The sequence below is a fragment of the Tympanuchus pallidicinctus genome, unplaced genomic scaffold (genome assembly GCF_026119805.1).
Source record: "Tympanuchus pallidicinctus isolate F22 unplaced genomic scaffold, pur_lepc_1.0 scaffold43, whole genome shotgun sequence".
Lineage (NCBI taxonomy): Eukaryota > Metazoa > Chordata > Aves > Galliformes > Phasianidae > Tympanuchus > Tympanuchus pallidicinctus.
The window spans coordinates 100,589-125,735 of record NW_026294762.1 but is presented as its reverse complement, the minus strand read 5'-3'; the positions used below and the strand labels follow the sequence as shown (position 1 = coordinate 125,735).

The 25,147-nt window shown below is 55.6% G+C and overlaps 2 protein-coding genes across 6 annotated transcripts in view; both read left to right on the top strand.

Moving 5' to 3' along the window:
* The window catches only part of PIP5K1C (phosphatidylinositol-4-phosphate 5-kinase type 1 gamma), a 33,492-nt gene extending 14,600 nt beyond the window's left edge, over positions 1–18,892 (top strand). Inside the window, exons 5-19 of one of the 5 annotated variants that reach the window (XR_008210815.1) lie at positions 487–604; positions 2,384–2,536; positions 3,795–4,094; positions 4,777–4,982; positions 5,770–5,853; positions 6,365–6,413; positions 7,394–7,478; positions 7,746–7,907; positions 8,819–8,957; positions 9,232–9,264; positions 11,310–11,414; positions 11,643–11,775; positions 12,218–12,264; positions 13,497–15,793; positions 16,180–18,892. Coding sequence is in view for 3 of the 5 variants with exons in the window: in XM_052702219.1 (XP_052558179.1) it covers positions 487–604; positions 2,384–2,536; positions 3,795–4,094; positions 4,777–4,982; positions 5,770–5,853; positions 6,365–6,413; positions 7,394–7,478; positions 7,746–7,907; positions 8,819–8,957; positions 9,232–9,264; positions 11,310–11,414; positions 11,643–11,775; positions 13,497–13,571; positions 15,710–15,793; positions 16,180–16,182 (1,729 nt within the window). In the remaining 2 variants the exon portion in view is untranslated. Of the gene's footprint in view, positions 1–486; positions 605–2,383; positions 2,537–3,794; positions 4,095–4,776; positions 4,983–5,769; positions 5,854–6,364; positions 6,414–7,393; positions 7,479–7,745; positions 7,908–8,818; positions 8,958–9,231; positions 9,265–11,309; positions 11,415–11,642; positions 11,776–12,217; positions 15,794–16,179 lie in introns of all 5 variants that reach the window. The other 4 variants (XM_052702219.1, XR_008210813.1, XM_052702220.1 and 1 more) reach the window with 4 other exon arrangements.
* Positions 18,893–19,122: 230 nt separating this feature from the next.
* CACTIN (cactin, spliceosome C complex subunit) lies at positions 19,123–24,321 on the top strand. The gene is made up of 10 exons (XM_052702217.1): positions 19,123–19,295; positions 20,330–20,810; positions 21,320–21,415; positions 21,795–21,940; positions 22,023–22,185; positions 22,283–22,400; positions 22,589–22,781; positions 22,861–22,983; positions 23,100–23,368; positions 23,720–24,321. The coding sequence occupies exons 1-10, from the start codon at positions 19,180–19,182 to the stop codon at positions 24,208–24,210; spliced, it is 2,196 nt and encodes a 731-aa protein (XP_052558177.1). The 5' UTR covers positions 19,123–19,179; the 3' UTR covers positions 24,211–24,321.
* The last annotated feature ends 826 nt before the right edge of the window (positions 24,322–25,147 follow it).

Below are 25,147 nucleotides of genomic sequence, written 5' to 3'. Positions count from 1 at the left end.
ATGCTCTGGGTGCTTTAAGTATGCATCTATTTTGTGCAAACATAGCAGTGGGAAGTGTTAGATTCTTGCACTGACTTGCAAGGAAGTACAATGCAAGGTGCAGTGCTGTGTGCTCGGGTTAGCCTTGCTGTGTGCTTTTCCTCCTATCTGTAGGATATCTGCCTCCAAATTGTACTGTTTAAGATGGGAGAAGCTCATTCTAGGGCTCTTCACCTCTGTAAATGAACTGAGCTCACAAGAGCTGTATTCTCCATGTAAACACGTCCTGCTTGGCAAGTGGCTGTTCCTTGCTTTCTTTGGAAATAGGTTGTGGCAGATAATTTAAAACCCACTTTCCTGTTGTCCAGCCACAGAGGAAAGGCAGTTTGTTTGTTTGTGTCTTTTTGCAAGGCTCAATTTATCCTTACCATACAGTAGCCTCGACAAGACCGCTTTCCTGCGATTGGTAACACCAGGACTCACACATCTCATGTCTGTTTCGTGCAGTGAAGGAAGCAATCTCACCCCAGCTCACCATTATGCTGACTTCAGGTTCAAAACCTATGCACCAGTGGCTTTTCGGTACTTCCGAGAGCTCTTTGGGATTCGTCCAGATGATTATTTGGTATGGATGTATTTTTGGACTTGTGTTTACCCTGCTTTATTCAAGATGGTCTGGAGCAATGCAGTAAACGTACCCCTAAATTGAGGCTGTCAGCTGATTTCACCCAAAAGGGGCAGAGAAGAGTCAAGGAATCCCAGCAAGGAGTGGGAAGAGGCTGTGGCTTTGGGGCTCCTGTTCAGTTTGGGGGGATAATCCCAGTGAGGCCAGCACCACTCAACCAAAGCTTGTGTTTGCTGGGAGCTCGCTGTGAGCTCACACTGGAGGGAAGGGGAAGTGACCTGCTTCAAGTGTGTGCTGCAAAGGCTGTTATGGGGTTCCTCTGTTGCTGTCCCTAACAATAACTCGCTGTGTTTACCAGCAAAAGGGGCTGTGTTCTGTTGGCCGCAACCCTGTAACGTCCCCTGGGGCTCTGAGGACAAAGATGGGAATTTGTCCTTGTGTACTCACTTGAGAACTATGTGAATGCAGTTATGTTAATCATCTTATAAAGACAGAATAACGCACAGCTTGTTCCCGGGCTCGGAAAGCTCCTCAGAGCTGCTTTTAAACTGCCCAGAGATGCAGGCTGCTGAGGCTTGGAGTGCGCTGGGGTTGAATTGGGTGCCATGCATGTTTGCAGTGCCCTGCTCAGGGGATAAAAAGCCCATCCAAATGAGCTCCCACCCTCCCCACTTTCTAACAGCCGCTTTTTTCTGACTCCAGCAGTAGGCTGGGGTAACCCTAGCTGTAACCATGCAAGCAGAAACGAGTCCGTGCCATTGCATGGCTTGACAGTCACTGCGCTCCCCATCTGTGCCAGCCGAGATAACGCTGCCTGCTTTGATGAGTGGCTCAGAACCCGGGTGAGGCACAGAGCTGCTGCAAAGGTCACGGCTCTGATTTGTTGCTTCTGCTTCCCCCGATTCTCTCTTGCCTGCCACAGCAGCAAATGCCTTTAATTATGCATGAGATAATTAACTTGATAAAGTCTTGGATCATTAATCTGCGCAGTGCTGAAAGCTGTTTTCAGTACGTGATGACGAGCATTTAATTCATTGCTCTGATTACGGCCCTTACGTCCCCTGCCTTCCTCTCCTCACCTCACCTGGTGCTGTGGGGACCCTGTTGACCCCACAGACACCTGGGGTTGGTGCCTCACTGCAAAGTGCACGTCTGCACTCAAGCTTTGTATTTCTGTTCCTGCTGTTTGCAGCCTGGTGCCTAGAAATGTGCTCCCGATGCAGAATCCCCCCCCTGTTCTGAGTGCTGATCCCTTCCTTTCTGTTTGGACACCTGCTCTTAGGCTTTTCACGTGTTTCCAGCAGGAGCTGGGGGAGATGTGGCTGTAAAGCACATCTGTAGCAGGGCAGCACGAGGCCAGGGAGGCTGCTGAGAGCAGTAGAGCATCGTGTTCCCTCCAGCACAGATACCCAGAGCAGACTGGCTTGTCTCTTAAAATCCTGTCTTTCTGTCTGTGCTGAAAGGAGCCTCGATGCGATGCGCACGGACACGCGCAATGAGAGAAGATAAGATGTCATTATGAAGCCTGGATGTTGCTGAAAGCAGAAGATTAGCTTGATTCTGAGCAGTTGGGATGCCCTCAACTGTAATCTTGCTCTCTAATTGTAAATTGTCCATCATCTCTGCTGCTTAGACCTAACCTATAATGAAAATAATTCTCTTTTGAGCTTTGCTACCCCTTAATCTCCTGGGTAGGCAGCGTGCTGGGGAAAGCCCTCAAGGTCATGGAGCTCAGTGTGCAATGAGCTGGGCTGAAAACATCATCTTTTTCCTCCCTAGTACTCATTATGTAACGAGCCCCTGATAGAGCTTTCCAACCCTGGTGCCAGCGGCTCCCTCTTCTATGTCACCAGCGACGATGAATTCATCATAAAAACTGTGATGCACAAAGAAGCTGAATTCCTCCAGAAGCTCCTTCCAGGCTACTACATGGTGGGTATCACCCAGCACCTGGGGTTTGGGTTTGCAGTGGCAGTTTTCTGTCCCCAGCCCTACACAGAGCACATTGTCCATCCAGGAGTCTTGTGGCATTCCTGCCCTGTGCACAGTGCTGTGTCACGCAGCCAATCCCAAAGCAAAAACCCAACCAGTTGTTTGCAAACAAGCAGTAAAGTAGAACCAGAATCTGCTGCCTAGAGAGGTGTGCAAAGCAGGAGCTGCCTGTCTGCATACCTACACTGAGAGACCCAGCTCTATAGATGAGGGCACTGAAATTCCCTCAGTTCAAAGAGTTTTGCTCTGGTGCAGAGCTGCGAGTTCCCTGCAGCATCCAATGCCTGTGGCTTAGCGTAGGGCTAAAGCCCGATCTCTGCTGTTCTTGGGAAACCCGTTCAGTGCGAATGAGGAGGAAGCAGAGGAGGTTCATCCTGAGTTCCTTTAGAGCTGGGAAGTGGGGTTTGCATTGCTTGGCTGCCTCCGTTGCTTTCAGCTCACGCTGCGGCACTCTGACGAGGAGGGCTGACTCCTGCACTAGGTGAGAGTGTGACATTCAGTGCAGCTGTGCTGCTGCTGTCTGTCAGGAGCTGTCAGGTCCTTCCTCATCGCAGTGCAGAGATGTTCTGTTTCCTTCCCAAACTTTCCCAAAGCTGAACAAGCAAATCACGTCTGTCGTGTCATTCCTAATAACGCAGCTGTCTGAAAAAAGGACGCAGTAGTCGAGCAGGATATCCGTGCTCTCTGCCCATCTGTGTGTTTTGTAGAGCAGCTCTCCAGAAGGAGGAGGAGAAAACTGATGTTGTTTTGTTTGAAATTAAAAAAAAAAAAAGCAACAACAAAAAAAAACCTGATTTATTCTGGGCTGAAGAATGGCTCCTGAATTCTGACGCTTCTGAAGAGTCGAAGATAGCTGTTATTTTTAAACTTGAAGTTCCCCCTTATTTGTGTTTTTCTCTTCCAGTTTGGTTTCCCTTTTTTAGCTGCTGTTGATGGGGAAAGCAGGGAATTTCCGGACTTGGTTGTTTGCCCAAAGAGCTCTGAACATCCCATCCCTGTACTCAAGGCCCAGTGGTATTTTCAGGTCCCAGTCACTGAAATGCAAGCGTTTGTCAGAGGTGTAACAGTCAGCTCTTATGTAAAGTTCAGCACATCTCTGGGTGGTGAATCCTTAGACTGGCTGCTTCATTCGTGCTCTCTGTGTTGGAAGTCCTGTTCCAAATGACTTTTCCTGATGCTTTTTCCAACCCTGCTGCAGAACCTGAACCAGAACCCGCGGACGCTGCTGCCAAAGTTTTACGGACTGTACTGTGTGCAATCGGGGGGCAAAAACATCCGCGTGGTGGTGATGAACAACATTCTGCCTCGCGTGGTGAAGATGCACCTGAAGTTTGACCTGAAAGGCTCAACCTATAAACGCCGGGCATCCAAGAAGGAGAAAGAGAAGTCCAGCCCCACGTACAAAGACCTGGACTTCATTCAGGACATGCCTGAGGGCCTGATGTTGGATGCAGACACCTTCAGTGCGTTGGTGAAGACGTTGCAGCGAGACTGTCTGGTAAGGAGGGGATGATTCAGGGAGTGGAATAACAGAGCTTTGGGTGTGGGGAAGACTGAACGACTGAGGGTGTTGCTGATCTGCTAACCCCCAAGCAGGAGAAGTCCCTCTGCTGCTCTTTATGGTGAAGGCAAAGCGGTGGAGTTGAATCTTGTGGCAGTCTTGGAGGATTGAGACGTCCTTTCACCTCAGCTTCAAACTGTGGCAGTCTTCCAGTTGTAGGCAGGCCCTTGGGACTAAATGCATTCTCCTATGCAATGTGCAACAGGCATTTACCATGGAGTCACAGAGTGGCGGGTTGGATGGCACCTTAAAGCCTATCCAGCCCAAACCCTGTCTGGGCTGGCTGCCCCCAGCTAGCTCAGGCTGCACAGGGCCCCATCCATGGCCTTGGGCACCTCAGGGTTGAGGCACCCAGGGAGAAGCACCAGGGTTCTTCTTACAGGTAACGTAAGAAGAAGTAGCTCACGTGCTACTCGTGAGCCTTCAGCCCTTTGGGTTGTGGGATGGCCAAATTCTGCAGAATCCAGAGATGTTTACTAGTCAGAAACATTCAAGCTCTGGCAAAGCAGTTGTTAGCACGAACATGGATGGGCTGTCCAGTGTTCTGGGATCTTGCTTTGTTTGGACTGCTGACCTGTGCCTTTTTGTCTTTACTCTTGAATTCTGTACTAACTTGCAGGTGTTGGAAAGCTTTAAAATCATGGACTACAGCCTGCTGCTTGGTGTCCATAACATAGACCAGCAAGAACGGGAGCGGCAGTCTGAGGGAGCGCACAGCACGTCGGATGAGAAGCGTCCCGTGGGGCAAAAGGCACTTTACTCCACAGCCATGGAGTCCATCCAGGGTGGGGCTGCCCGGGGGGAGTCCATAGACACAGATGACACGTAGGTGGAAACCTGGGCTCCTCCTGCTGGGGGGGGTGCAGAGTAATTCTCAAACTGAGGGCTGCTTACAGCTCTGCTGGGTTGCGGCGCTGCTGTGTGAAGCCACCCCAGCACGATCAGCTGTGCAACTGATGGAGCTGTGCATCAGGGTCTGCCCCATCTGTGGTCCCTGGGGGCTGGGGGTTCCTCCCGGCTGTCCTGCTGGCCCTGTGGACTTTGCTACCCAATGCTGCACTTTGCTGTGCTTGCTGCTGGCAGCCACGCTCCGTGGAACCAGCCGTTCTGGTTTCAGAGGAGGATCAGTCACAGTGGAGCCAGGAAATAGTGTGGTGTTTCCATTCTTTCAAAAAGCATCCCTAATTGTAGTGGCCTGCCTTATGCTTGCATGCTTCTGTTGTGTGTTGGTGCTGCTGCGCCGTCGGCTGATATTAAGGAATAGCTTTGTCCTTACTGCTCTGCTGCCCTTTGTAGGCAGCTCCTGCTAATTTGAAACTGATCCGGTCCTCAGAATAAAATATTCCTTAGCTAAGAAAAAATCCATATGGTGCTCTCCAGCCCCAATGGAACTGTTGTCATACAACACAGGTGCTGTCCTGACGTCTCACATTTGGTGATCCAGGCAGGCAGCCCCTGTGTGAGATAGGCTGGCTGGGTAGGTGGCTGCTGCTAGGTTTCGTACTGTCTGACCACCACATCAGAGCCCTCTTTCCAGTGCTGTCACCTCCCTTCCTCAGTCCTGGGGCCTAACAGCTCTTTTGAAGTCACTGTGGCCTTGTTTCACCTGCAGGATGGGAGGAATCCCAGCAGTGAATGGCAAAGGAGAGCGTCTCCTGCTCCACGTAGGAATCATAGATATCCTTCAGTCGTACAGGTAGGTGCCTCTGCAGTCACCTGTCCTCTAAGTGTGCTCCATCTATTTTAATACTGAACGAAAGCAAGAAGATTTTCCTCTCCTGAAGCCTTTGATGGCGTGTAGGCAGGCTGCCTAAAGCTGTCTGATGTGTGTTGGGAGCGCTGGATTTTTGTCTTGTCCTTAGAACAGCTGGTGACAGCGAGCTGTTTGCCTGAGGTCTAATGAGCTGTTCTTAAAGAAATTCCCCATCACTGTGCCTGGGATGGGCAGCACGCACTCAGGGAGGGAGGGTGATTTGCTGCAGATCTTGCAGCCCTGCTCCTCCTTCCCTGGAGGGTTCCCAGGCAGCCCTGGCCCAGCTGTTGGTGTGCTCTGCTGACCTCTTGGCTGGAGCAAAGCTATGCTCCACAGAGCAGGGATCAGCAGCTCAGTGAGCACTCCTGTGCGGGTGATGGAAGGTGGCTCTGACACCGAGTACATGACTGGGACTGGATCTTCCTTTTTCTCTCTGCTTCTTCCCCGCAATTAGGTTCATCAAGAAGCTGGAACATACCTGGAAGGCCCTTGTCCATGATGGGGTGAGTGCAGGGGGTGCCTTCAGCAGGTTACCTGCTTTGGCTTGTGCTACTTGGTGCCAATTTCCTCGCTATTTATAGTCCCTAAAGTGGTACAGCTGAAGCTGATGAAGGAATAGTTCTTGCCTCTTATGCCTCCACACCGGTGTAGTACAACTTATTCCCCATCAGGTTTTCTTGCACACTCCACCTCCTCACACGCTTAGCTGTCATGCTACCAGCTCTCCTCCTCTGCTCCCATCTGTCATTTTCCTCCTCCCTGTGTTACCAGGAGCTGTATGTGCAAGGCTTGTGTGTTCGTGTGTGTGTTGAGGAACATTGCCTTGGCTCTGGTGATTGACTGTGGTTCCTCTGCTGTAAGCTGTCTGCTAATAAATCCCTTGCAGTGTTTCCCTGCTCTCTCATCTCCAGCAGCAGCCAGGTGTGTGTTTACAAAAGACCGTCCTCTAGATACAGGAACTATTTGTCAGCACTGCATATCCAGTCTTCCCTTAAAAAAGTAATGCAGAGGAGAGGTGGAGGTGCGAAGTCATAGCAGCACAGTGACATCAGAAGCAGAGGCACCAGCTCCATTAAAACAGAAAGAACGAAACGTTTGAAGAGCGTGGGGACCCTTGGCTGAGTGCTGGTGTCCGTGTGATGTGCAGCTGTAGCCAGGAGTGCTTTAAATGTCAGCCAGCAAAACCAGAAGTTTCACACGTGTAATCAAGTCTGTGTTTGAAAAATACAAAAAGCCTATAAAGGAATAAAAGCACCAAAATCCATTATAAAATTACAGCAGGAGCGTAATCAAATGCAATCAAATCAGAGGCGGTGCTTCAGGCTTATTTATAGCATTAATCAGATCATTTCAGCTAAGCCTTTCCATTTTAAGGATCTATGGGTGCTAAACGCTGGAACAGAAAAGATTGCATTGGCTGCTTCAGAAATTCTGCCTTGAGGAGTGATTTTAAAATGAAACAATGGGTTTCTTGCCTTTGTAGGACACGGTGTCAGTGCACAGACCCAGCTTCTATGCAGAGAGATTCTTCAAATTCATGACCAACACGGTGTTCCGAAAGAACTCCTGTAAGTACAGAGCGGGTCTGAGATGCAGCCTGGTCCCCATCTCGCTGCTGGTGTCCACGCAGAGTATTGCTGGGCAGGATTCTGAGCAGTGACACAAAGCTGCAGAGCCCTGGGGTTGCCGTGGCTTTCTGTGGCCAAGCTCCTGTCCTGGAGCTCTCCAGGCAGTGTGAAGCAGGCAGGGCCGTCTCTGTCTATGAAGGGAAAGGTTCCTTTGGTGTGACTTTTGTTGGTGGTAATTCCCTCTTCTCTTTCACTCTCCTCCTCCAGCTCTGAAGTCATCTCCCTCAAAGAAAGGGCGTAGTGCCTTGCTGGCTGTCAAGACTTCTGGTCCAACAGCTGCGTTCTCAGCTAGCCAGCTCCCCTCTGAGAAGGACGAAACGCAGTACGACCTCCGTGCAGCCAGGAGCTATCCCACCCTTGATGATGAAGGTAACGGCTGCCTGGTGTCTGATGGCTGTGTGGTTGCCCTCTATTTCCTAGCAGTGCTCCCTTTTCTTGCTGAGCTCCTCGTTCTGCACCAAACACACGCCTTTCTTGTTGGGTAGCTCTTCGTTCCCTGTCTTGCAGCGCTTTGCAGGTGCTAAACTTAACCAGGACAGGGGGGAAGGTAAGAGTATATTGTTCTGTCGCAGTGCTAGCAGTTGGTGGATCGGGAAGCAACGCCTCTGCATCCCAACCAAATCCCTTCCTTGCAGCATTGTATGGTTCTGCAGTAAAGAAGGTTGCTTGCGTCACTGCTGCAAGGCAGTCTCTGCCAACTGGCACCAGCAGTCACAGCCCAAATGCAATCAGAAGGTTGGGTTTTCCACCTGTAGGAAAAACGGGACTGAGAACTGCACATTTCTGATGTTTGAATGGGTGTAAGGGGGAAGATCTTGCCATTGGGAGAAAAAAGATGAACGGCTCTGGTTCTTTGCCTTTGCATCGCTTCCATCTGGGCTGGGTTTACAGATGGTTGGTGAAAGGCAGGCTTCTTGAGTGGTAGGTGTTAGATTCCTACCCGTGCAACGCAGCGAGCGCTCGATTCATCTCTTAATTCACTTGGATATTTATCTCTGTCAAGCCAAGCCTTTAATCCAGCTTTGGTTACCAGTGAGATGTCTTCCTTGGCATTACTTCTCCAGTCGTGTCTATCTGTGCTGGAAATGGTGCTTACTGGCTCTCTCTAGAGGATGCTTTGGGATAAGCTGTTGTTTTCGTGAACTCAGCTCAACTTCTCGCCTGTTTGTGCATTCACATGGGGGAACGGCCTCACACGGGGCTGCAGCAGATCAGGAGCTGATGTTTGACCTGCTTATCTTTCTCCCTCCATCTCTCCTGCCCTGCGCTTCGGGCTGCAGGCAGACCAGACCTGCTCCCCTGCACGCCTCCTTCCTTCGAGGAAGCCACCACGGCCTCCATAGCCACAACGCTCTCTTCAACATCTCTCTCTGTTCCTGAGAGATCTCCTTCAGAGACATCGGAGCAGCCCCGCTACAGGTGAGCGCAGAGCCCAGCCCTGCTGCTGCTCCTCTTTGTGCCACAGCTCTCAGCAGCCCGCCCTGAGCTCTGCAGTGCTAACGACTGATTTTAATTAAATCTCTCCCGGGAGCAAGCAGACACAGCTTTGATGGGATTAATTATTGCTGGGAGAAGTGTCAGCTGTTAAGTAGAACGTCTTCCTCACGGGGTGGGGAGTTAGATTTGGGTGCAGCGTAGGATTTCTGCCTTAAATTCCCCCCTCTAACTCTGCTCTCCCGGTTTCTTTCTGCAGGAGACGCACGCACTCCTCAGGGCAGGATGGCAGGTGAGAAATGGGCCTCGTCCTCACGTTTGTCCCACCTCACCTGTGCAGAGGCTTCTTTTCTTGGAGGCCTGAATGTTGTGGCTCAGCAGCCCCAAGGTTTTGAGGTGGTTCTCTGCAGGATGATGAGATTCTCCCTGCATCAAATGAAGCCCCTTGGTTGCAATTTTCATTACAAGCACATCTCCCAGTGCACTGCAAGGAATCATTAATATTACTCCTGTTATTTGAAGGGAAGGAGGACAGCTGGATTTGGATGTGTCGTCCAAATGTGGCCGCTCAACTAGCTCTAGAGATAAGCAGAATTGTCCCTTACGTCCCCCTCTGGATAAGCAAGCCTTAAAAGTTGGAAAGTTCCTCCCCTGTGCATCTATGTGGATGCAGTGGACACGTGTATGGGAGAGGCTCTGGCATTGTGAGCACGCTCAGACCCCCAGAGAAGCAGCTTGCATGCTGCTTAGTGTTCTCAGAAACTTGGGAGTTGTTTTTCCTGCCTGTGGCAATAGGTGGCTCAGAGCCAAGGGCAAGGTGGGACAAAAATCCCTTCTGCATAAGAGTGTCCAGATTTAGAAGCTCTTATCTTGTAATTATCTCGCATACTTTTGCACCAGTAAAAATAACCCTGCTGCCTGTGTCAGCAGGACCCGAATGAGGACCTGGCTTTCTGCTGGTTCTGCCCTAGTTTTTGGTGCATCTTGTAAGTGTTGTAGTTACAAGCTTTGAGAGGCATCTCAGAATCAACCCCTCCTCTGTCCCTGCCGTCAGAGTTTGTGCTTCAGGGGAAGGAAAAGGACACTGGGAGACGGGAGTTTCCACCACCTCCCAGGCATCTCCCCCTGTTCCTAGCTTTTACTGATTGTTGAGCTTCAGACCACACAGACTGAAAGGGTCCTTTTCCAGGGTATTTCTTAATGAGTCTTGGTACATTCCTGTCAATGGAAGTGCAAGAGGCAACTTGCTGTTGGTTTGCAGCACCCGCAGAAGCGGCAGGGGAGCTGTGAAGCTCCTCTGCTGCCAAATCCACTCTCTGAAACTGCTGAAAATTAGAGATTAATGGAAATTAAACTCGAGCACCTGTGTCAGGACCCACTTGGCAAAGTGCAGAGACTTCACCTGAATTGCTCCAGGCACCCTCACTGTAGGATGTGACTGCTCAACTGAAAATAGGTCAGGTGAGCCGTGTCCTAGAAGCAGCAGTGCAGGGAGCTGAGTGACCTGGGCCGAGGCGGATGTCTGTCACAGACCTGCCACAGCTGCAGCCACCCCATCTCAGTGGGACCCTCTGCTTATTTTTCTTGCCTCGTTTCTGTATTTCTGGTGCTGGTGTCTGTATCCTCTCAGCTGAAATGAAAAAGCCCTTCACCAGTTTGCTCAAGCTTTGAAACGCGGCAGGGCTCTGACTACCCAGATCTGCTGGAAAACTCCCTCTGGGTGTAGGAAATGCATCCCTCCAGCAGCTGGATGGGAGCGGTGCTGCCTGCTGGTTCCAGCTCTGGGACAGAGCAGAGCCAGCCAGGGACGGAGCAGAGCTGGCCAGAACCACTTGGAGACGTAGAGGCTGTGCCCTTGGCTGGGCAAATGCCAGCTCCTCCTTCCCAGGAGGACTGTAGAACCAGCCCTGCTAACACAAGCAATTACTTTAACAGCGAGAGGTATTAAATTGAAGACTGTCACAAACAGCTCCTGACTCGCAGATAAATAGGATGTTAACCCTGGAATGAACCTCAGTGCACCAGAGCTGCAGCAGAGGTTGGAGGCTTTGGCTCTTGGGAGGACGTGTTGATGGATAACACTGGGATAGAGCTGGGCACGTGTTTTCCCCAGAGGCCAGTTGGCCTTTTCCCTCCTGCATTCAGGTTGACATCGCCCATCCTTTCTGCAGCACAGGCTGATGAATCCCTTTCTCCTTGTCCTTTTTTTCCCCCCAACTCCACAGTGCCAAAACCAAAATCTGATGGGACTGATCCTTCTGCTGGGGAGTTTTGCTTACCCAAAACCTCTCCTGGGGGAGATCTGGCTAAACCTTCCCGTGTTTCTTCTGTTCCCAGGTCGCACGAGGAGGTGCGAGTTGAAGAGGAGCTTCAGCAGATCAGTGTGGAGCTGGAGCCGAAATGTGATGTTGAGATTGTAGCTCCTGAAGAAGATGACAAGGAGTGAGTGTGTGGGAGCACAGAGCTCTGCCCAGCACCTTTTTTTGTCTATGGCAGCTCATGCTGATTTTGTAGGGCTTCCTGGGGAGATGGGTCCCTTCCCAGACCTGATCTTTCTGGGTGTGAATGCAGAGCATCCTCTGCAGTTCCTCTGTGATTAATAACCCAGTCTTGCTTGCCCCCTCTTTCTGCCCCCACTGACCAGACGCTGTTGTTTTTTCCCCCTTTCAGAGAAGCAGCTTCTTCAGCCTGTGCCATTGTAATGTCCACAGCCACAATAGAGGTGGAGACAGCCAGCCAGGCCTCCGAACCAGCCAGCCAGGCCTCGGATGAAGATGACGTGCCAGTCACAGACATATACTTTGTAAGATACCTCTGCCTGGCCCCTCAGGGATGGAACAGGGTTGTGTGGATGAGGCTGTAATCTGTTTCAGGCACGGGGGTGCGTGGGGCAGCGTCTGCCCTACACTGTGCTGAGCACCTTTATCTCAGTGCTGGGCAGGGTTTGAACGCAGGGAATGGAGGTAACCCTTGGAGAACCCAGAACGGCACCTCGTGGGGCTGAAGCACGTGGTGCCGCTGCTGTGGATGCAGCCGTGGGTGTGCTGCTCTATTTGGAAGGACTGGTGCTGAAGGGCTTATCTAGGCCAGTGTGTTCTGTCCTGGGACAAGCCAAGGTGAACGTGGGTGCTGCAGAGACCCCCCAGCCAGGGCCCTGAGCACAGACACACCGTAGTGGAGCGGAGGTGGTTGTGGTGGGGCTGACCTGGGGCTCTTGTGAACTCTGGCTTTTCCTCTCCCTGCAGGCAGATGCATTAGGTGGTGCAGTGGAAGTCTAGTACTGAGACAGGGAGTAAGTGAGGTGGTTGCTGTTGGCAGCAGAGTGCCGTGGAGCCTGGGGCTGTGTTCCTCAGCCAGCTTCCACAACGTCTGAGCAGCTTCTGCAGAACGGAGAGGAGTTTTTAGGAACGTGTGCCTGCTCTGTGGATTCCCAGAGTGGAGCTGAGGGTCTGACCCGTGGCACAGGAACCTTTCTATTAAAAGGGGTGCTCTGCTCCAACTTGCGTGGCAATGGAGTTGAGCTGTGCCTTGTGAGCTCCTTCAGGCTACCCTGAAAATGGCAGCATTTGGCTCTCCCTCTGCTCATGTGGCTCTGCTGCAGAGCTGCTCACTCGTTGCCGAGTCATTTGAAGGCTCGTGGGAGCTGCAGGAGGAATTGATTTTACAAGCTTGTCTGTCTGGGTTTTTGTGCATGCTGTTCCAAATGCAAACAGCTCCCTCTAACACTGGCTGCTCTTTCTTTGCCTGTGGATGGCAGCTGTGTGCAGGCTGCCTGCAGATACTGCCTGTTCCACTGGCAAACGTCTCCTAGCAAGGGGCAGCTCCCTTCCTCCCTGTCCATGGGCACGTGGACTCCCCTCAACTTCCACGGGGCTCTTCTCTATCTAGAAGAAACCATTTGTGTGCAGTGTGTGCTCACACAGAGCCCGACTGACTCATCAGCATCTCATGCTTCGTCTGAGTCCTTGAGTTTTGCATTAAATGTGTGTTGTGTGCTGTGGAGTGTTTGTCACTGCTGGGATGAAGGGAAAAACTGATCTGGGTTTCCCACTGGCAGTGGTGGCTTTTCTGTTTGTTTTTTTGTTGGAAAACCACTGAGCTGAAGCTCAACCAAGGCTGCACCCAAATGCAGCAAGGCTTGGACCCCAGCTGCCCCTGCAAGCACGCTCCAGGAGCGATGATGGGTGGAAGGATGCTACGTGCAGAGGATGATTTGTCAAGTCCTAGGGGCCCACGGTCTGCTTGTTGAATTCAGCTTCCAAAAGAAGAGCACTTTATCCCCCTGCTCACTCTCAGGGGAATAAAGGTGCAGACATTTGTCCGGCATGGGCACCGCTACTTCCACGCATGGCTTTCCTGCCTGCTGATCCATTTAGGCCTGGAGTTGTCCAACCCCTTGGGTTTTTTTTTTTGCTTTCTCTTCCATTCTGTCTTTCACGTCATCTTTCTGTTGGTTTTTTTTGTTTGTTTGTTTGTTTTCCCCTCTGTTTCCTTCCTCACCTCACTTACCCCGGGGCCAAGCAGTTCACAGATGGCAGGTACTGGATTTACTCTCCCCGTCAGCGCAGACTCCGAACCACCTCGCTTTCCTCCAGGACTGTAAGTGACCACGCAAGCACGTAGCAGAGCTGCAGCTTTGAAACACTGGGGTCAGCAGCTCCATTGCCCAGGGATGCCATGGTTCTGTCCTCTGTGACCACTGGGAGTCAGCCCAGGAGAAACAGGGAATGCAGGTGAAAGCTGCCCCAATCAATCTGTCAAGGGATCTCACAGAAGCGAAGACTCAGCCCTACTTTTCTGCAGGCTGAGGGCGCAGCTCCTAGCTTGGTATCGCCCAGAATTGGACAAACCTGCAGGGAGCAGATCCATAAAGGTGGAGGCACTTGAGCATTTATAGGTGATGTGAGGCACGGCCCCCTTGGCTCAGGAAACCAAACTGGATTCCAGAGACTCTACCAAGATGTTTTGAAACTACTGTTAAGCCAGTTTTGGGCCTTTTAGACCTGTGGCCAGTCCTCTTTCTGGTGGCAGCTTCTAAATCTGAAGGAGTTGAGAGTTACTGATGGATTATGGATGGTTTCTGCTCTCCAGCCCTTGTTATCACCCACGGGCTCCCTCCTCACTACAGGTCTTCGGTGAGCAGTGAGAGTTTCACCTCCAAAAGATGCAGGGAGGCAGCTCAGCGCTGCACCCAGAGCTCTGGGTTTTGGTATTCCCCTTGGCTGGGTTTTGGGAGGGCTGCTGTCTTCCTCAGAGGGTGATGGCAGCACTGTCACTGCCTTGGCACAAGCATTTGTTCAGCATGTTCTGAGCAGTGCCTGCCTTGGAGCCAGGCTGGGGAGCAGAGGAGGCATCAGGCAGGGTGCATGGGGAAGCAGGGGCAGGAGCATGCTCCTGAGCTTGGCTGCTAGGATGAGGAGAAGCAGCCCCAGCACTGGCAGGGTTAATGCTGAGCACTGGATGCTCCTTGTTTTTTAATCTCCCCGCTGGGTTTGCAGCTCCCTGCATGTGTCTGGGCTCCCAAAAGGCTCTCAAAGAGGCTGGCTGGAGCATGTAGTTCAGTTGGGTTGGGTGAAAAACAGGATGTGCAGCAGGCTTTGTGCTGTCCTGAGCGTTGCTGTGCCTCCAGCAGAGCCCTGCAAAAAGCTCCAGGCAAGGTTTTCTCTTCCTTCCTTCCTCCCAGCGGTCTCTGCTCACGCAGCTGCAATTATTGGTGGGGTTCAGCATGCAGAGCCCAGTGCTTCAAAGCTCTTCAAAGCTGCTCCAGCTTCTTGTAGTACCTTGCACATTGTAGATGGTTCCCAGACTGGGAGCCCCCCAGGCTTCTTCCAAGCATCCCATTCCATTTTTGTTCCTCTGTAAGCCTGGGCTGGGCCAAAGGGGGCAGTTTTCCTCCCTCAGGCACAGGGACACCTCTGGAACCAGTTGAGCCATTTTGCAGTAGAAGTTTCTCCCTTAGGAACCCGTGGCCATAGAGCCTATCTGGGCTTCTCTGCTGAGTTGGAGGCAGAAGTGTGATTGTCCCACTGATGCCCAGTGCTATGATAAGCAGCTCCCTTGTTGCACATCCCCATTCCCTTATTTTTTTTCCAAGATCCAATTGTATTTTGCCTTCTGTGTTGTACCCATTCTCATCACCACCACTGTCTCCAAGGCTGTCAGTGAAAACTGACTGGTTCCTTTCTGTGGCCACCATCCACCACGATCCAACCCAGCCACCTGCTGCCTCACTTGGCCTGCAGGGAAGGGGGAAGGCATGGCAAACCAGGTCAAGTTCCACTGTAAAAAGCCCTCCGAGGTGCCAGCTTGTAGCACAGCAGGGGCTCAGGAAGCGGGGTTGGGAGCTGGGAGTGGGTAGCAGGAATGAAGAGCTCCATCACTGCCCCTTGGTAAGTCGCTTCCCACGTCTCCTGGTTTCTCCGGGTTGATGCTGTGGCAGGGAGCTGAGAATTCCCTGGCACCCGCAAAGCCCTCGCATCTGTCCTGCGATGGGGGAGGTTGTGCCCTCCTCCCTGGCGCAGGGTGCAGTGCCAGCTGCTGGTGGCAGGGAGCAGGTAGGTACCAGCATGGAGCCCCAGCACTGAGCCCAGTCTCTCCTCCGGGCAGAGAGCTGTTCTTACTGTATTGTTTCCTACTCTTTTATTTTCTCCTTTTATTTTTTCCTCTTCTCTCCTTTGCTCCCTGCTCTGCTGCTGCTCTCCTTGCATTCTCCCCGCCGTCTCTGGCCACTCTGGCAGCCGACAGACGAGAGGAGTTGGGTTTACTCCCCGCTCCACTATAGCGCTCAGCTCCACTCTGTCTCCGATGAGGAGAGCGATACAGTAAGTGTACGAGAAACACGTGCCGGGTGCCTGCTGTGTCACGGTCGGAGCGTGGGCTCCCTGCAGGCTGAGCTTGCAGAAGGAGCTGCTGCGGCCTCCGTGCAGCTTGGGGCTCTTGCATGGCTGCAGCGGAGCCTCGGCGCAGCTCTGGCAGCAGGAGAGCTCTGCTGTGCCGGCACAGAACCCATTCGGCTCGACAGGGGTTGAGTGCAGGGCAAGTTTGGGGTCTGCAGGTTCTCCAGGCGCGGCGGCGGTGCTGGGGGTTGCGAAGCGAGCAGGCTGCCCTCCTCACCCCCCTTTTGGCTGTGGGGATTTGGTGGGCTCGCACCAAACCCATCGCGGAGCAGATGCTCGGCTGTTGACTCTCTTTTCTCTGCCTCTTGCAGTAATCTCTATGCAGACACAGAAGCCCCAGAGAGCAGCGATTCCCTCTGCAGGTCCACGTGTTCCCTTTTCGTTGATGCAGCCGTTCCAGCGGGATGGGGAAGAGCTTTGCTGACACCAGTTCTGCTGCCCCGCGGGATCCCGGGCAGCGCTTCAGAGCGGAGCAAAACTGTAACCGTCTGTTCTGCTTCTCCCAGACGTGGGCAGCAAAGAAACCACCCACCCACCACAGCTCCCAAGGAGGCATCCAGCTGGGGGTAGAGAACCCTGGGTAGTAACACCGTGTTTTCCAGACGTGCACTACCGTAGCTACCTATCCATGTGTAATACTGTGAACCTTTTTAATTTTTTAATCATATATTTATTTCTTTTATCTTTGCACACAGACAGCACAAATGTGCTTTTTTAAACATTTAGTTTACTGCACTTTTTTTCTTTTCTTTTTTTTTTTTTTTTTTGGTCGGTTGGGCTCTGTTTGTTGGTTTGGGTTTTTGTTTTTGGTTTTTTTTTTTTTGGTTGTCTTCTATCTGTGCATCAGAAAGGAGCGTGAGACCTCACTGGAGGATTGGTAGGAGCACAGTGCCGGGGAGGGCAGGGAGCGGAGTGGCTTTGCTGGAGGTAGCAGCAGCGTGGCCTGGCCTGCTGATGGAGTCAGGAGGTTTAAGGCCAGGCAGACTGCTGCAGTTTTGCTGAGTGACCGAAGGCGAGTCACCCAACCACTCTGTGCCTCGGTTCCCCCGTGCTGTGGGTGTGCAGTTCCCGCTTCGTTCGAGCACTTACACCCTGGGATGAAAGGTGCTATGTACATGCGACGTATTAAAGGCCACTGAGTAGAATTGCTCCTATGTTACAGTAGTAGCCATGCCAATTCACTTGGATCCAAACATTGCTAGTGACTCCTCTTGATCCCTAACACCGAGTGGGGGAAGCAAGCGATTCCTGGCAGTGCCGACGCGCTCACCTCGGCTCTCCGGACGTCACAGTGGCTTCTGCCTTCACCTGCTGCTGTCACCATTTCTCCGTGCTCAGAGCCCACATCTTGTAGTGGCCGCTGGCAGACATGGACAGATGAGGACTGGGCTGCTTCATGGAGGGACGTTCCCCGCTCTGCCCAGACTCCGCATCCCACTGGAGCTGCTTGGGACCTCGCAGGTGTATCTGACTCAAGTTCCATATCTGGCTGAGTTTGGGGGTTACCAAACGTTGGGTTCACGCATCTCCTCCGTACCTCAGGGCAGCCGGGGAGGTGCGCATGTGGATGGGTGCTGGAGGCAGGAATGTGGGCAGCACTGTGTGCACAGACTGTGGGACAAGAGGCTGGGTGACTCGGCTGCTGTTGGGAATGGCTGCTTGGGGTGCCTGAGACACGGACAGTTTGCTCTTCGTGGGCTGCAGGCTTTGGCCAAGAGTTGGTGTCACTTGGCAGCGCTCGGGTTGGGCTCGTCCTTCTGCCGGCTGAACACCTCTTGAACTCCAGCAATTTCATCCTCCTCTCAGAGAAGTGAAACCCTTTAGCCAAGAGGGAGCCAAGTCTGTGTGCTTTGCAAGTTTCCCTTGAGAGAGGGTCAAAATCTCTTTGTTCTCATTACAACCTTCAGCTGTCCGTAGGATTTGTCATACAGGAGAGCGGGGGGGGGGGGTCCCTCCTGGGGCTCAGTCCCCTTCCATCTGTCCCCACAGCAGCACTCAGGACTGGTTCACTGAGCTCCCAGAAGGTGAGGGGCTGGTGGGAAACTGCGAATCAATGACCTGGGAAAGGATCTGTGTGAATTATGGGACCCCCCCCAAGTGTGGGACCCAAACTTCCACCCTGGGGATGCTGAATGCTGTGCAGTGTGCTGCTCTCCGAGTGCAGGCTGGGGGTCCTGCAGGCTGCTGCCCTTAGATGTATCCAAGTAGTTACCAAGTAATCTGTCAGAAGTCCTTTCAAGGCTCTCCCCTTTCCATCGCTATGTGGCATCCTTCCGTGACAGGCTGGGGAACAAACAGCTCCTGAGCCCCCCGTCTCCTTGTGCCAGCCCCGGGGGCTCAGGGGCAGAGGGCAGCAGTGCAATATCCACAGACTGACGTGCCTCTGAGCTGAGAGCGGGAGGCTTCAGAACGCCCAAATGCAGCTTGGCCAAGCCCCCCCTGCCCTGGCATCTTGGGGTGGGCCGGGCAGGGCTTTGCAAGCTGCCGCTTACAGGTGCTGTGAGCATCGCCGTGCTGAGCTGGAGGCTCTGCTCCTTCCCTGAGCAGCCCGCTGAGCGGGCCTTGCGGGCTGGAGTCAGCGTGAGCCCAGGTGTGGGGAAGCCCAGAGGATCTCGGCACGTTCGTTCCAAGCGCTGTCCTCCGTCAGGGGCTCTGTGGGACAATCCTGGTGCGCGATCCCCTCGGGCTGGGGGTGAGCTGTGCCAACATGGGGGGCAGGAGGAGCCTTCCTGGGGGATCTGCCCATCGCTCACAGCCCCGGCAGTGCTGGGGGGCGGCGTGTGACCACGGGATGCAGCCGGGGCTGTTCTCACAGCTCTTTTTTGGGGGGTGAAGACCTCATGGGTGGTTTTGTTTTGTTTTGTTTTCATTTCCTCCTTTGTTGTTTCTTTGTTGTTGTTCCCCCGTGGGGGGGGGGGAAGCCGTTTGGGTTCTTTTTGTTTTGTTTTGTTCTGTTTTCCGGAGAACTGTGCGTCGGTGCGATGTGTCCTCGGCTCTGTGATAAAGCATTCTCTATGTGCTGTACACACCGCGAGCTGTCCGAGCCTTCCTGCCCGGCCCGCGCCGCAACTGGGGCGAGGAAAAAAGAAACAGGAAAAAGAAAGAAAAAAAGAAAAAGGGGGGGGGGGAAGGGGGAGGGAGGGGGAAGAAAAAAGAAATAGAAAGAAAAAAAAAAGGGGAGGGGAAGAGAGAAAGAAAAGGGGGAAGGGAAAAAACCGAAAGCAACCGGCCGTCTTTGGCCCGCCCCCGGCCCCGCCTCCACCCGCACCCACCGGGCACCGCGCGGCTCGAGAGCCCCGGCTGGCCGCGGTATGGGGTCGGGATCGCGGAGCCGCGACCGGAGGGACCGAGAGAGGAACCGGGAGCGGTCCGACAGTGAAGGAAAGCGGAGCCGGAGCAGGGGAAGGCGGAGGGAAGGGAGCTCAGGGTGAGCGGGGCGGGCGTTGGGGGGAGCGGGCCTGGAGGTGGGAATCGGGCACGGCCGGGCCTGGGCCTGGAGGGAGGCCGGGGCCAGGGGTGGGAAACGGGGCCCGGGGGTGAACGGAGCCCGTGCGGCCTTGCGGGGATCCGGGCCCCGTGCGGCCTTGTGTGGGACCAGGCCTGGGGGAGGAGCGGAACTCGGCCTGTCAGAACCGGGCCCGGTGCGCTGGGGAAGCTGGGCCTTGCGTTTGGGCCGGGCTGCGGTTGCCGGGCCTCGGGCAGGCGGGGAGCCGGGCCCCGTGCTCGGGACCGGGCCTACAGAGCCTGGGGGGGGAGTTGGGCCTCGGTGCGGCCTGGCCTCGTCCCGGGGACCGGGCCTTGGAGGGGGCGGGACGCTGTGGGAGGGAATAGGCCGCAGCCGGGCAGAGCCGGGCCCGGCGTGGTTGGGCGCTGTGGGGGAAACTGGGCTTTAAGTTGGGAACGGGGGCGATGCGGCGGGGCTGCGCTGGGGGGAGTTGGGCCTCGTTCTGGGGCAGGCGGGGAGCTGCGCCCTGTGCTTGGGAACTTGTGGAGCTTCGGTCAGGAGCTGGAGCCACTGCATCTGAGCCTCGTGTCAGCTGGAACTGGGCTCCAAGCTGGGCTCAGCCCCACCGGTCGGCACCATGCAGTGCTGAGCTGGATCGTACAGTCATAGCGCCGAGGAGGGATGAAGGAACACGGGGAGACCCAGCAGCTCTGGGTGGCTGGGATGCTGTCACACCGCTGTCACAGCCATCGCAGAGCTCCTCAGGAGGGCTCAGCTCTGTTGTGCGCACAGTAACGCGGCAGCTTGGAGCAGTGCTGTGTGTGCCACTAACGCAGCTTGTGGGAATGGGGTGCGTTGCGGGCAGCAGGTGCTGAGCTGAATGCTCTGCTGTTGGTTCCTGCTGCGGCTCAGAACAGGTCGTGCCATTCTGTGCCTGGGGAAGCACTTCTCTCCTGAAGCGCTTCTTCGATGCAGAGCCCAAAACCAGCAACCAAAACGTGAATTTCCCCCCCTAGTTCTGATTCCGACGATGAAAGACAGAAACGGAAGAAGAAGAACAAAAGCAGAGACCAGCACCATAAAAGCCAAAGGAAGCATCGCTCGCGGTCCCGGGGTCGTTCCTCTGACTCGAGTGCAGAGCGAGACAGGAGGCGAGCGCGGAGCAGGGACAGGCGGAGGAGGAGGGCCGGCTCCAAGTCCTCCGTGTCCTCGGTCAGCTCGCCCTCCCCACCGCGCTCCCGGGGCCAGGAGGAGTCGGGGCAGCAGCCGAGCCTTCAGGAGCGCTTGAGGATGAAGGAGGAGAAGAAGAAACAAGCTGCGCTCATGAAGGCGCTGGAGACACCTGAGGAGAAACGAGCCCGCCGGCTGGCCAAGAAGGAGGCCAAGGAGAGGAAGAAGCGGGAGAAGATGGGGTGGGGAGAGGAGTACATGGGTTACACCAACACGGACAATCCCTTCGGGGACAACAACCTGCTGGGCACGTTCATCTGGAGCAAGGTGAGCACTCCGAGGCCTGCTTGTCCTAAGAGGCAGCTCTGTATGTCAGCTCAGAGGGCACCTGGGGCTGCTGCGGGATGGGAGCACAGAGTGGGGCGTTAGGAGGGCCCTTTTCTTCAGATGGGAAAACTGAAGGGAGCCACGTGAAAGCAGAGCTCTCAAAGGACATCAGCCGGGTGTTCCTGTAAAGCTCTGCGGGGTTTTTCCTCTGTTCTCTTAAAGACAAACATCCACCGTTGGGTTCGGGGGGGGAGTCAGGTCTCGGTGCAGGAGGGGTTCCCAGGTGGTGCTCAGTGCTCACGTTGCCCCTTGCCTGGTGGGGTGGCTCACGGGCTGAGCTCAGGTGTTGCTGGGAGGCTGCAGGAGGAGCGTTTGAGGGAGCTGGGGATCTCAGGCAGGCCGAGAGCTTGCTGGAGCAGCAGAAGCGGGTGGACGCAATGTTTGCTGCCCCTTGAGAGGCTGAAGGAGGTGGCTTGGTTTCATGGCTTGTCTTGGCTGCTCTGCTTCAGGCACTGGAAAAGAAGGGGATCAGCCACCTGGATGAGAAGGACCTGAAGGAGAGGAACAAGCGAATCCAGGAGGACAATCGCCTGGAGCTGCAGAAGGTGGGACCAGCGTCCCTCTGTCCCTCCTACAATCTGACACGGACAGCCCAACTCTCCCAGCTGCTCCCAGCCCAAGCTGAAAGTTCCCTTGTTCTTTCTGCAAGATGTGAGTGCTGCAGTGTACTCACTTCTGTTCCGGGCTGAGACTTTCTCCTGGAGCTGAGTCCAGCTTTAGGATGTGCTGACAAGGACAAAGTCACCAAAGCACTCAGTTGTACCCTGTGTCCCCTGTCCTCCAAAGGGCTGGCAGGCTCTCCGGGGAGCCTTGGGCTGATCTCAGGGGCTGAGAGGGGTCATGGAGCGTGGTGACAGCGGTGTCCTTGGGTGGGAACCCTGCAGGAGGCCCAGCAGCCTCACTTCTCTCTCTGCCCCTGCGCAGGTGAAGCAGCTGCGCCTGGAGAGAGAGCGGGAGAAGGCGATGCGTGAGCAGGAGCTGGAGATGCTGCAGAGGGAGAAAGAGGCAGAGCACTTCAAAACCTGGGAGGAGCAGGAGGACAACTTCCACCTGCAGCAGGCCAAGCTGAGGTGGGTGAGCAGTTCTGTGGGGACTGGCTGTGGGGAGCAGGGGGTGGCGGGTGCTGCTCACAGCCTCTCTGCTCTCACCCAGGTCGAAGATCCGGATTCGGGATGGGAGGGCAAAACCCATTGACCTGCTGGCTAAATACATCAGCGCGGAGGATGACGACCTGGCTGTGGAGATGCACGAGCCCTACACCTTCCTGAACGGCCTGACTGTGTCCGACATGGAGGATCTGGTGGAGGACATCCAGGTAGCAGGGCTGTCTGCTGGGTGGCGACTCAGGGCTTCCCTCCTTGAGCTTTAAGCATCAGCAAGCGGCTGAAGTCCTGGCTGTCCTCTGCACGCAGGTTTACATGGAGCTGGAGCAGGGCAAGAACGTGGATTTCTGGAGGGACATGACCATCATCACGGAGGATGAGATAGCAAAGCTCCGCAAACTGGAGGCCTCTGGGAAAGGAGGACCAGGTAAGCACGAGTGGGCTTGAAGAGAGCGCGTACAACAGGCAGAGCACGGCGCAGGCCCCGTTTGCAGGGGTTTGCACTTTGCTTCTGGGATGGACTGTGGATGTGGTGGCTGTTTGGGGCAGCCCAGGAGCGGCTGGGTGCAGGAGCGCTCACAGGCTGGCAGCCCTTTCCCTTTCCCTCCTGTTCAGGGGAGCGGCGGGACGGCGTCAACGCCTCTGTCAGCTCGGACGTGCAGTCCGTGTTCAAGGGGAAGACCTACAACCAGCTGCAGGTGCTGTACCAGGGCATCGAGAGCAAGATCCGGGCGGGGGGGCCCAACCTCGACATCGGGTACTGGGAGAGCCTGCTGCAGCAGCTGAAGGCCTACATGGCTCGGGCCAGGTGAGAGCGGGGGGCTGCGGAAGGGGCCGGCTGTGGCTGTGGCCGTGCTGGCTGTGACCTGGCTGCTCTCCTCTCGCAGGCTGCGGGAGCGGCACCAGGACGTGCTGCGCCAGAAGCTGTACAAGTTGAAGCAGGAGCAGGGCGTGGAGAGCGAACCGCTCTTCCCCATCATCAAGAGGGAGCCGGTGTCCCCCAGCGACAGGTGGGGAGCAGGACTGTGCAGGCATCCCTTGTGGGCACGCTCCCGTCTGTCCCCAGGCAGACGTCAGGGAGCACAGCGGCCACCTCCATCCCGGTTCTTTTCTCTCTTCCCTGCAGGCTGGATGCGGAAGAGAGCATCGTGGTGCAGCCGGGGCCGTCTTCAGAGCCAGAGGCTGAGCAGGACGTGGAGGTCAAAGAAGAAGCAGAGGGGGAAGCCGTGCTGATGGAGGAGGACCTGATCCAGCAGAGCCTGGACGACTACGACGCAGGGAAGTACAGCCCCCGGCTGCTGGGCACCAACGAGCTGCCCTTCGATGCCCACGTGCTGGAGGCAGAGGAGGACGCGCATCGGCTGCTGCTGCTGCGCCAGCAGCTCCAGGTCACAGGTAGGAGAACCCGGCCGGGCTCAGGGGGGGGCAGACGAGCACTGGGATGCAGGGCTGCAGGGAGCGCCGCCCTCTGGGTGAGCGGGAGGCAGGGCTGGAGCTCACAGCGGTGGCCGAGAGCCGGGCGGTGAGGGGGACGCAGCTCAGGGTGCTGCCGTGCCCTGCACAGCTGGGGCAGCTCCTTCCCAATCCCAGCTGTCATCGGGCTGCAAACGAGTGGCAGGATATTGTGGGTGCATTTCCCAACCCGGCACCCAGCGCTCACGGCTCGCGGTCCGGCTCTGCTCCCCTCCTCATCCCCCAGCACCGGGCTGATGCCGCAGGGCCGCCCCTCACCTCTCCTCCTTGCAGGCAACGCCACCGAGAGCGCTGACGACATTTTCTTCCGCAAGGCCAAGGAGGGCATGGGAGCAGACGAGGCTCAGTTCAGCGTGGAGATGCCGCTGACGGGCAAGGCTTACCTGTGGGCAGACAAATACCGGCCCCGCAAACCGCGCTTCTTCAACCGCGTGCACACGGGCTTCGAGTGGAACAAATACAACCAAACGCACTACGACTTCGACAACCCCCCGCCCAAAATCGTGCAGGGCTACAAATTCAACATCTTCTACCCCGACCTCATCGACAAACGCTCGACGCCGGAGTATTTCCTGGAGGCCTGTCAGGACAACAAGGACTTCGCCATCCTGCGCTTCCACGCCGGGCCTCCCTACGAGGACATCGCCTTCAAGATCGTCAACAGGGAGTGGGAATATTCCCACCGCCACGGCTTCCGCTGCCAGTTTGCCAACGGCATCTTCCAGCTGTGGTTCCACTTCAAGCGCTATCGCTACCGCAGGTGAGGGGGGCTCCTCATCCCCCTGCAGCCTCACATGGACTGTTTTCCTTTCCTCCTTTGCGTTTTATCCCGAGGACCTCTGAGACTTTGGCACAAATAAATAGGGGCTGTTTTACGGTGCGGTGTCCTGTGCATCCCCCCCCTTGGCTGGTGTTGTGCTGAGCAGCACTGGGGGCAGCACCATCCCACCCCTCCGTACTGACGGCCCTCCTGCGGGCGCCCATCGCCTCCTCGGGGGCAGATCTCCATCTCCATCTCCATCCGCGCCGTTCCCAGCGCTGCTGCACCCTTTGCTCCACGGTTGCAGCCCTCGGTCTGCTGGGGCGTCAGCCTCGGGGGGGAGGGGAGGAGAAGGAGAGGGGTGTGAGATGTGACCGCGACATCTCCTTACAGGGGAAAATCCGCTTTCTGTGGCCCTCGGTCCCTCCCCCCGGCACTGGGCTGCCCGGCTCCGGGCTGGCCGCGCTCCTCGGCGCCCGGCAGATGCTGGTACGGGGGGAGGGCTGCACGGAGCGGGGAGGCACGGCCTGGCCTTGCACTGTCCTGTGCCGAAGGATGGGGGAGGAGATGCCGGCCGAACGAACGGCCTCCAGGAAACCTCGGCCGTGAACTGCTGCTCCGGGACGCTGCTTCAGCTTCCTCCCCCCGGAGCTCTCGGCATCCTGTCTCCCCGCTGCCCCCACACCGCTCTCCCCCCTCCGGAGCTTCTCAGCCGTGGGGCCGCCCCGCGGCTCAGCCCCTCCTGCTGCTCCGGGCTCCGCTGGCAGCGTCCGGCCCGGGGGGAAGCGGAGCTCAGGAGCCTCGCACGGCCAGGTGCCCGCGTCTGCCCCACGGATGGGGGCACCGGGGTGGGGGCGCGGCCGCCCCGCCCGCCCCACACATTTCCCATCCCTCCGGACATCTCCGGCCGCGTCCCCCCGGCCGCTCCTTCCTGCGCGCTA

Bases quoted from the DNA above. Each gene is read 5' to 3' on its own strand.
- CACTIN (XM_052702217.1), top strand. From the start codon at position 19,180: ATGGGGTCGGGATCGCGGAGCCGCGACCGGAGGGACCGAGAGAGGAAC. The intron at 21,941-22,022 runs GTGGGTGAGCAG...GCTCTCACCCAG, and splicing joins CTGCAGCAGGCCAAGCTGAG to GTCGAAGATCCGGATTCGGG. The intron at 22,186-22,282 runs GTAGCAGGGCTG...CTCTGCACGCAG, and splicing joins ATCTGGTGGAGGACATCCAG to GTTTACATGGAGCTGGAGCA.